The sequence below is a fragment of the Oncorhynchus nerka genome, unplaced genomic scaffold (assembly GCF_034236695.1).
Source record: "Oncorhynchus nerka isolate Pitt River unplaced genomic scaffold, Oner_Uvic_2.0 unplaced_scaffold_906, whole genome shotgun sequence".
NCBI lineage: Eukaryota > Metazoa > Chordata > Actinopteri > Salmoniformes > Salmonidae > Oncorhynchus > Oncorhynchus nerka.
Window position 1 is genome coordinate 15,001 of NW_027040395.1, and position 10,418 is coordinate 25,418.

The 10,418-nt window shown below is 47.3% G+C and overlaps 1 protein-coding gene across 1 annotated transcript in view; it reads left to right on the forward strand.

The window, feature by feature from the left end:
- LOC135570746 (protein sidekick-1-like) overlaps window positions 1–10,418 on the forward strand; it is a gene marked incomplete at its 5' end in the record, with an annotated part of 232,699 nt that overhangs the window by 6,198 nt on the left and 216,083 nt on the right. Inside the window, 1 exon segment of the mRNA XM_065016697.1 lies at window positions 579–746. Within this exon segment, the coding sequence (XP_064872769.1) occupies window positions 579–746 (168 nt within the window).

The window sequence follows — 10,418 nt, forward strand, 5'->3', positions numbered from 1 at the left end:
TGAGCCCTGGAGGTCAGGTAAGGTTGCTGTCTCCTGGGCACTTGTACATACAACATCTCCCTGGGTACATTCTGTCTCTGAGCGAGGCAGTTAACCCCCGACAACAACATCTCCCTGGGTACATTCTGTCTCTGAACAAGGCAATTAACCCCCGACAACAACATCTCCCTGGGTACATTCTGTCTCTGAGCGAGGCAGTTAACCCCGACAACATCTCCCTGGGTACATTCTGTCTCTGAACAAGGCAATTAACCCCTGACAACAACATCTCCCTGGGTACATTCTGTCTCTGAACAAGGCAATTAACCCCCGACAACAACATCTCCCTGGGTACATTCTGTCTCTGAGCGAGGCAGTTAACCCCGACAACATCTCCCTGGGTACATTCTGTCTCTGAGCGAGGCAGTTAACCCCCGACAACATCTCCCTGGGTAGATTCTGTCCCTGAGCAAGGCTGTGTGTGTGTGTGTGTGTGTGTGTGTGTGTGTGTGTGTGTGTGTGTGTGTGTGTGTGTGTGTGTGTGTGTGTGTGTGTGTGTGTGTGTGTGTGCGTGCGTGCGTGTGTGCGTGTGTGTGAAGGTTCCCAGCTCCTGGCCAGTGGGACAGTCCAGATTCCCAGGTTCACCCTGCTGGAGTCAGGTGGTCTGCTGGTTGAGCCAATCAGCATGGAAGATTCTGGCGACTACACCTGTACTGCCGCTGGCGCAGACGGATCCATCAACGCTACGGCCACTCTCACTGTCTGGAGTAAGATACACACACACACACACACACACACACACACACACACACACACACACAAGCACACACACAAAGAGACGCACATACATACACAACTCTCAGTATGGTTTCTAACAAATCTGGCTCTGTTATTGAAACAGGGTTGGCTGGTTGTGTGGTCAGCTGATGACTTTGATTGAAAAGATGGACTTGATTTAGTTCTGGTTAAGTCCGGTTTGGTTTGGATCAGATACAAGTTTAGAAACATCCTCTCCTCTCTAATGGTAATAATAGTATAGTAACAGTATACTAATGGTACACTAACTGACCTCCTAATAGTACACTAACTGACCTCTTAATGGTATACTAACTGACCTCCTAATGGTATACTAACTGACCTCCTAATGGTATACTAACTGACCTCCTAATGGTATACTAACTGACCTAATGGTTCACTAACTGACCTCCTAATGGTATACTACCTGACCTCCTAATGGTATACTAACTGACCTCCTAATGGTACACTAACTGACCTCCTAATGGTATACTAACTGACCTCCTAATGGTATACTAACTGACCTAATGGTTCACTAACTGACCTCCTAATGGTATACTAATCCGACCTAATGGTTCACTAACTGACCTCCTAATGGTACACTAACTGATCTCTAATGGTATACTAACTGATCTCCTAATGGTTCACTAACTGACCTCTAATGGTATACTAACTGACCTACTAATAGTAATGACCTCTAATGGTACACTAACTGACCTCCTAATGGTTCACTAACTGACCTCCTAATGGTATACTAACTGACCTCTAATGGTATACTAACTGACCTCCTAATGGTATACTACCTGACCTCCTAATGGTATACTAACTGACCCTAATGGTTCACTAACTGACCCTAATGGTGACCTCACTAACTGACCTCCTAATGGTACACTACCTGACTAATGACTAACTGACCTCCTAATGGTTCACTAACTGACCTCTAATGGTACACTAACTGACCTCTAATGGTTCACTAACTGACCTCCTAATGGTATACTAACTGACCTCCTAATGGTATACTAACTGACCTCCTAATGGTATACTAACTGACATCCTAATGGTACACTAACTGACCTCCTAATGGTTCACTAACTGACCTCCTAATGGTTCACTAACTGACCTCCTAATGGTATACTAACTGACATCCTAATGGTACACTAACTGACCTCCTAATGGTTCACTAACTGACCTCCTAATGGTTCACTAACTGACCTACTAATAGTACACTAACTGACCTCCTAATGGTACACTAACTGACCTCCTAATGGTATACTAACTGACCTCCTAATGGTTCACTAACTGACCTCCTAATGGTTCACTAACTGACCTCCTAATGATATACTAACTGACCTCCTAATGGTTCACTAACTGACCTCCTAATGGTTCACTAACTGACATCCTAATGGTTCACTACCTGACCTCCTAATGGTATACTAACTGACCTCCTAATGGTATACTACCTGACCTCCTAATGGTATACTAACTGACCTCCTAATGGTTCACTAACTGACCTCCTAATGGTATACTAACTGACATCCTAATGGTATACTAACTGATCTCCTAATGGTACACTAACTGACCTCCTAATGGTTCATACCTGACCTCTAATGGTATACTACCTGACCTCTAATGGTATACTAACTGGCGTCCTTCACTAACTGACCTCCTAATGGTATACTAACTGACCTCCCTAATGGTATACTACCTGACCTCCTAATGGTATACTAACTGACCTCCTAATGGTTCACTAACTGACCTCCTAATGGTATACTAACTGACCTCCTAATGGTATATAACTGATCTCTAATGGTACACTAACTGACCTCCTAATGGTTCACTACCTGACTAATGGTATACTACCTGACCTCCTAATGGTATACTAAACGTCCTAATGGTACACTAACTGACCTCTAATGGTATACTAACTGACATCTAATGGTTCACTAACTGACCTCCTAATGGTACACTAACTGACCCTAATGGTTCACTAACTGACCTCCTAATGGTTCACTAACTGACCTCCTAATGGTACACTAACTGACCTCCTAATGGTACACTAACTGACCTCCTAATGGTATACTACCTGACCTCCTAACGGTTCACTAACTGACCTCCTAATGGTATACTAACTGACCTCTAATGGTATATACTGACACTAATGGTATATAACTGACATCTAATGGTTCACTAACTGACCTCTAATACACTAACTGACCTCCTAATGGTTCACTAACTGACTAATGGTTCACTAACTGACCTCCTAATGGTACACTAACTGACTAATGGTTCACTACCTGACCTCCTAATGGTATACTAACTGACTAATGGTATACTACCTGACCCTAATGGTATACTAACTGACCTCTAATGGTTCACTACCTGACCTCCTAATGGTATACTAACTGACCTCTAATGGTATACTAACTGACCTCCTAATGGTACTAACTGACCCTAATGGTTCACTACCTGACCTCCTAATGGTATACTACCTGACCTCCTAATGGTATACTAACTGACCTCCTAATGGTATACTAACTGACCTCCTAATGGTTCACTAACTGACCTCCCTAATTGTACACTAACTGACCTCCTAATGGTTCACTAACTGACCTCCTAATGGTACACTAACTGACCTCCTAATGGTATACTAACTGATCTCCTAATGGTTCACTAACTGACCTCCTAATGGTACACTAACTGACCTCCTAATGGTATACTAACTGACCTACTAATAGTACACTAACTGACCTCCTAATGGTACACTAACTGACCCTAATGGTTCACTAACTGACCTCCTACCCAATCACATCTAATGGTATACTAACTGACCTCTAATGGTATACTAACTGACTAATGGTTCACTAACTGACCTCCTAATGGTATACTGACCTCCTAATGGTATACTAACTGACCTCCTAATGGTACACTAACTGACTAATGGTTCACTAACTGACCTCTAATGGTATACTAACTGACCTCCTAATGGTTCACTAACTGACCTCCTAATGGTACTAACTGGCCTCCTAATGGTATACTAACTGATCTCCTAATGGTTCACTATCTGACCTCCTAATGGTATACTAACTGACCTCCCAATGGTTCACTAACTGACCTCCTAATGGTACACTAACTGACCTCCTAATGGTATACTAACTGACCTACTAATAGTACACTAACTGACCTCCTAATGGTACACTAACTGACCTCCTAATGGTTCACTACCTGACCTCCTACCCAATCACATCTAATGGTTCACTAACTGACCTCCTAATGGTTCACTAACTGACCTCCTACCCAATCACATCTAATGGTTCACTAACTGACACCCTATTCTGACACAAATAGTGTCCAAACTGAAACTCTAGATTTGGCTTGTAGTCCAAACCCCCAGAAGTGACCTCTGGTTGGTTCGGCCGTCCCTATGGGAGAAATGAATGGAGAGGTGACCTCTGGTTGGTTCGGCCGTCCCTATGGGAGAAATGAATGGAGAGGTGACCTCTGGTTGGTTCGGTCGTCCCTATGGGAGAAATGAATGGAGAGGTGACCTCTGGTTGGTTCGGCCGTCCCTATGGGAGAAATGAATGGAGAGGTGACCTCTGGTTGGTTCGGCCGTCCCTATGGGAGAAATTAATGGAGAGGTGACCTCTGGTTGGTTCGGCCGTCCATATGGGAGAAATTAATGGAGAGGTGACCTCTGGTTGGTTCGGCCGTCCCTATGGGAGAAATGAATGGAGAGGTGACCTCTGGTTGGTTCGGCCGTCCCTATGGGAGAAATTAATGGAGAGGTGACCTCTGGTTGGTTCGGCCGTCCCTATGGGAGAAATGAATGGAGAGGTGACCTCTGGTTGGTTCGGCCGTCCCTATGGGAGAAATGAATGGAGAGGTGACCTCTGGTTGGTTGACCGTCCCTATGGGAGAAATTAATGGAAGGTGACCTCTGGTTGGTTCGGCCGTCCATATGGGAGAAATTAATGGAGAGGTGACCTCTGGTTGGTTCGGCCGTCCCTATGGGAGAAATGAATGGAGAGGTGACCTCTGGTTGGTTCGGCCGTCCCTATGGGAGAAATTAATGGAGAGGTGACCTCTGGTTGGTTCGGCCGTCCATATGGGAGAAATTAATGGAGAAGGTGACCTCTGGTTGGTTCGGCCGTCCCTATGGGAGAAATGAATGGAAATGACCTCTGGTTGGTTCGGCCGTCCCTATGGTGAGGAATGAATGGAGAGGTGATCTCTGGTTGGTTCGGCCGTCCCTATGGGAGAAATGAATGGAGAAGTGACCTCTGGTTGGTTGACCGTCCATATGGGAGAAATGAATGGAGAGGTGACCTCTGGTTGGTTCGGCCGTCCCTATGGGAGAAATGAATGGAGAGGTGATCTCTGGTTGGTTCGCCGTCCCTATGGGGTGGAAATGAATGGAGAGGTTACCTCTGGTTGGTTCGGCCGTCCCTATGGGGGAGAAATGAATGGAGAATGAAGTTGGAATAAACACGAAAATGAGGATGATATATTCTATGTTTTGTTCTATGAGATAATATCATGATGATGTGACCCCTTAACCTCTGACCTCTCTCTGCAGTTTACATTTTATCTCGTCCGCGGTGGACCAGAGGGTCATCAAAGGGAACCACGGCAACCCCTGGACTAGCATACACGCCCAGGATCAACATGGGGGGAGGTGTGTGTATGTTAACATGGTTCTGTATCTCTGTAGTGTGGTGCAGTACCCCTCCAGCCCAGCGGGGGCAGAGTGTCTGTATGTTAACATGGTTCTGTTTCTCTGTAGTTTCCAGTGTGGTGCAGTACCCCTCCAGCCCAGCGGGGCAGAGTGTCTCTATGTTAACATGGTTCTGTATCTCTGTAGTTTCCAGTGTGGTGCAGTAGCCCCCTCCAGTTAACATGGTTCCAGTCTCTGTGAGTGTAGTGCAGTACCCTCCAGCCCAGCAGAGTGTCTCTATGTTAACATGGTTCTGTATCTCTGTAGTGTGGTGCAGTGCCCCTCCAGCCCAGCGGGGGCAGAGTGTCTCTATGTTAACATGGTTCTGTATCTCTGTAGTTTCCAGTGTGGTGCAGTAACACCAGTATCCTCCAGTACCCCTCAGCAGAGGGAGTGTCTCTATGTTAACATGGTTCAGTATCTCTGTAGTTTCCAGTGTGGTGCAGTACCCCTCCAGCCCAGCGGGGCTGTGTGTCTCTATGTTAACATGGTTCTGTATCTCTGTAGTTTCCAGTGTGGTGCAGTACCCCTCCAGCCCAGCGGGGGCAGAGTGTCTCTATGTTAACATGGTTCTGTATCTCTGTAGTTTCCAGTGGCAGCGTGGAGCAGTACCCCTCCAGCCCAGCGGGGGCAGAGTGTCTATATTGTCTGGTTCTCTGACCATCAGCCAGACTTGGTCAGGCGACATAGGAGACTATACCTGCACTGTGACATCACAGGCCGGGAACCAATCACGCTCCGCACGCCTCGAAGTCATGTGAGTTACACACACACACACATGACTTGGGACTTCAAACTGCCACCTCTGAATCCCACATCCCCACCCCTTCCTCAGGCCTCGCCCCTCCATTTGCGTGTTCACGCATGCCTCCCCCATATGCAATAGTAACAAAGCTGAGGGAGAAACAGGAGAGGGAGAGGAGAGAAGAGGGATAAGATGAGAGGGGAGGGGATACGAGGGGAGAAGAGAGGAAGGAGGAGAGGAGAGGGAATAAGATGAGATGGGGATGAGAGGAGAGGAGAGGAGAGGAGGGAGAGGAGAGGAGTATAAGATGAGAGGGGAGGGGGATAAGAGGAGAAGAGAGAGGAGGAGAGGAGAGGAGAGGAGATGGGGATGAGAGGAGGAGAGGAGAGGGGGGAGAAGGAGGAGGCGAGGTGAGAGGGATAAGAGGAGAGGAGATGGGGATGAGAGGAGAGGGGAGGGGAGGGAGAGGGAGAGGGAGAGGTGAGGATAAGAGGAGAGGAGAGGAGAGGGGAGGGAGAAGAGAGGGAGGAGGGTAGAGGGGGAGAAGGAGGAGAGGAGAGAGGGGAGATGACAGGAGGAGAGGGAGAGGAGAGGGGATGTCTCTCTCTCCATCTCTCTGTCCCTCTCTCCAACTCTCTCTGTCTCTCTCTCCATCTCTCTGTCCCTCTCTCCAACTCTATGTCTCTCTCTTCATCTCTCTGTCCCTCTCTCCAACTCTATGTCTCTCTCTTCATCTCTCTGTCCCTTTCTCAAACTCTCTGTCTCTCTCTACATCTCTCTGTCCCTCTCTCCAACTCTCTGTCACTCTCTCTGTCACTCTCTCCATCTCTCTGTCTCTCTCCATCTCTCAACCCTCAAATCTGTCTAATATATCCACATGCCTTCAGATAATAATCAAATAATAGAAAGTAATATTGTCTTTCCCCCTCTCTCCCTCCTCTCTCTCCCTCCCTCTCTCTCTACCTCCCTCCACCTCCCCTCTCTCGTTCCTCTCTCCTCCCTCTCTCTCTACCTCCCTCCACCTCCCCCTCTCTCACCTCCCCTCTCTCCCTCCCTCCCTCTCTCTCTACCCCCTCCACCCCCCTCTCTCTCTCCTCCCCTCTCTCTCATCCCCTCTCCCTCCCTCCCCTCTCTCTCTCCTTCCCTCCACCTCCCCTCTCTCTCCTCCCATCCCCCTCTCCCCCTCCTGTCCCACAGTGAGCTCCCCACTCCCCAGGTCTCTGTCTGTGTCTCTGAATGATTCAGACAGCCGTTCGGACTCTTCTCTCCTGGGTCAGACCCTTCGATGGAAACTCTCCTCTTCTACACATACTGGAGCTGTCTGAAAACAGTGAGTTTCTGCTCTGGGTCTGTTAGTGGTAGAGTGGAGGTCTGTTAGTGGTAGAGTGGAGGTCTGTTAGGGTAGAGTGGAGGTCTGTTAGTGGTAGAGTGGAGTCTGTTAGTGGTAGAGTGGGGTCTGTTAGTGGTAGAGTGGAGGTCTGTTAGTGGTAGAGTGGAGGTCTGTTAGTGGTAAGAGTGGAGGTCTGTTAGTGGCCAGAAGGGGCTGTTAGTGGTAGAGTGGAGGTCTGTTAGTGGTAAAGTGGAGGTCTGTTAAGTGGTAGAGTGGAGGTATTTTGAGTGGTAGGTGGAGGTCTGTTAGTGGTAAAGTGGAGGTCTGTTGGTGGTAAGTGGAGGTCTGTTATTGGAGAGTCGGAGGTCTGTTGGTGAGCAGGTAAGTGGTCTGTTGAGTGAGAAGTGGAGGAGGTCTGTTGAGTATTAAGAGGAGGTCTGTTAGTGGCCAGAGAGGTCTGTTGGTGGTAGGGTGGTCTGTTAGTGTAGAGGGAGGTCTGTTGAGTGGTAGAGTGGAGGTCTGTTAGTGTGTAGAGTGGAGGTCTGTTAGTGTAGAGTGGAGGTATGTTAGTAGTAGAGGAGGTCTGTTATGTGGTAGTGGAGGTCTGTTGGTGGTAGAGTGGAGGTCTGTAGTGGTAAGAAGGAGGTCTGGTAGTGGTAAGAGTGGAGGTCTGTTGGTCAAGTAGAGTGGAGGTCTGTTAGTGGAGAGTGGAGGTCTGTTAGTGGTAGGTGGAGGTCTGTTGAGTAGAAGTCTGTTAGTGGTAGAGTGGAGGTCTGTTAGTGGTAGAGTGAGTCTGTTAGTGGTAGAGTGGAGGTCTGTTAGTGGTAGAGGAGGGGAGGTCTGTAGTGGAAATCAGTCTGTGAAAATGTTAGAGTGGAGGTCTGTTGATATTAGGTGGAAGTCTGTTAGAAGGTAGAGTGGAGGTCTGTTGAGTGGTAGAGTGGAGGAGTCTGTTGGTGGTAAAGTGGAGGTCTGTTAGCTCATGAAGTGGAGCTCTGTTTAGTGGTAGAGTGGAGGTCTGTTAGTGAAGCAGAGTGGAGCTCTGTTGGTGGTAGAGTGGAGGTCTGTTAGTGGTAAAGTGGAAGTCTGTTAGTGGCCAAGTGGAGGTCTGTTAGAAGAAGTAGGTAGGTAGGAAGAAACAGAGGAGAGAGAGAGAGAGGGGGTGTATGGAGGAGAGAGAGAGAGAGAGAGAGGGGGGTGTATGGAGGAGAGAGAGAGAGAGAGAGAGAGAGAGAGAGAGAGAGAAGAGGGGTGTATGGAGGAGAGAGAGAGAGAGAGGGGGGTGTATGGAGGAGAGAGAGAGAGAGAGAGAGAGAGAGAGAGAGAGAAGGAGACAGAGAAACAGGAGCAGTTTAAGTGTCTGATTGATTTCACACTGTAGAGAGACAGAATGACCTGGACCACACTACACTGATTACCTGAGACCGTCTCTGTGAAGAACACAGTAGAGATGGGGTTATACACTAGGGAGAGGAGGGTATAGATGTAGGTTATACACTAGAGAGGGGAGAGAGGAGGTATAGATGTAGGTTATACACTAGGAGAGAGGAGGGTATAGATGTAGGTTATACACTAGGGAGAGGGAGGGTATAGATGTAGGTTATACACTAGAGAGAGGGAGAGTGAGGTATAGATGTGGATATACACTAGAGAGGGGAGAGGAGGGTATAGATGTAGGTTATACACTAGGGAGAGTGAGGGTATAGATGTGGGTTATACACTAGGAGAGGGAGGGTATAGATGTAGGTTATACACTAGAGAGAGGGAGAGGAGGGTATAGATGTAGGATATACACTGAGAGGAGAGGGTATAGATGTAGGATATACACTAGGGGGAGGGAGGGTATAGATGTAGGTTATACACTAGGAGAGAGGAGGTATAGATGTAGGTTATACACTAGGGAGAGGAGGGTATAGATGTAGGTTATACACTAGAGAGAGGAGGGTATAGATGTAGGTTATACACTAGGGAGAGGAGGGTATAGATGTAGGTTATACACTAGGGAGAGGAGGGTATAGATGTAGGTTATACACTAGAGAGAGGGAGAGGAGGGTAGAGATGTAGGTTATACACTAGAGAGAGGAGGGTATAGATGTAGGTTATACACTAGAGAGAGAAGGGTATAGATGTAGGTTATACACTAGGGAGAGAGGTATAGAGAGGTTATACACACTAGGAGAGGAGGGTATAGATGTAGTTTATACACTAGGGAGAGGGAGAGGAGGGTATGAATTATGGGTTATACACTAGGGAGAGGAGGGTATAGATGTAGGTTATACACTAGGGAGAGGAGGGTATAGATGTAGGTTATACACTAGGGAGAGGAGGGTATAGATGTAAGTTATACACTAGAGAGAGGAGGGTATAGATGTAAGTTATACACTAGAGAGAGGAGGGTATAGATGTAGGTTATACACTAGGGAGAGGAGGGTATAGATGTAGGTTATACACTAGAGAGGGAGAGGAGGGTATAGATGTAGGTTATACACTAGAGAGAGAAGGGTATAGATGTAGGTTATACACTAGAGAGGGAGAGGAGGGTGTAGATGTAGGTTATACACTAGAGAGAGAAGGGTATAGATGTAGGTTATACACTAGAGAGGGAGAGGAGGGTATAGATGTAGGTTATACACTAGAGAGAGAAGGGTATAGATGTAGGTTATACACTAGAGAGGGAGAGGAGGGTATAGATGTAGGTTATACACTAGAGAGAGAAGGGTATAGATGTAGGTTATACACTAGAGAGGGAGAGGAGGGTATAGATGTAGGTTATACACTAGAGAGGGAGAGGAGGGTATAGATGTAGGTTATACACTAGAGAGAGAAGGGTATAGATGTAGGTTATACACTAGAGA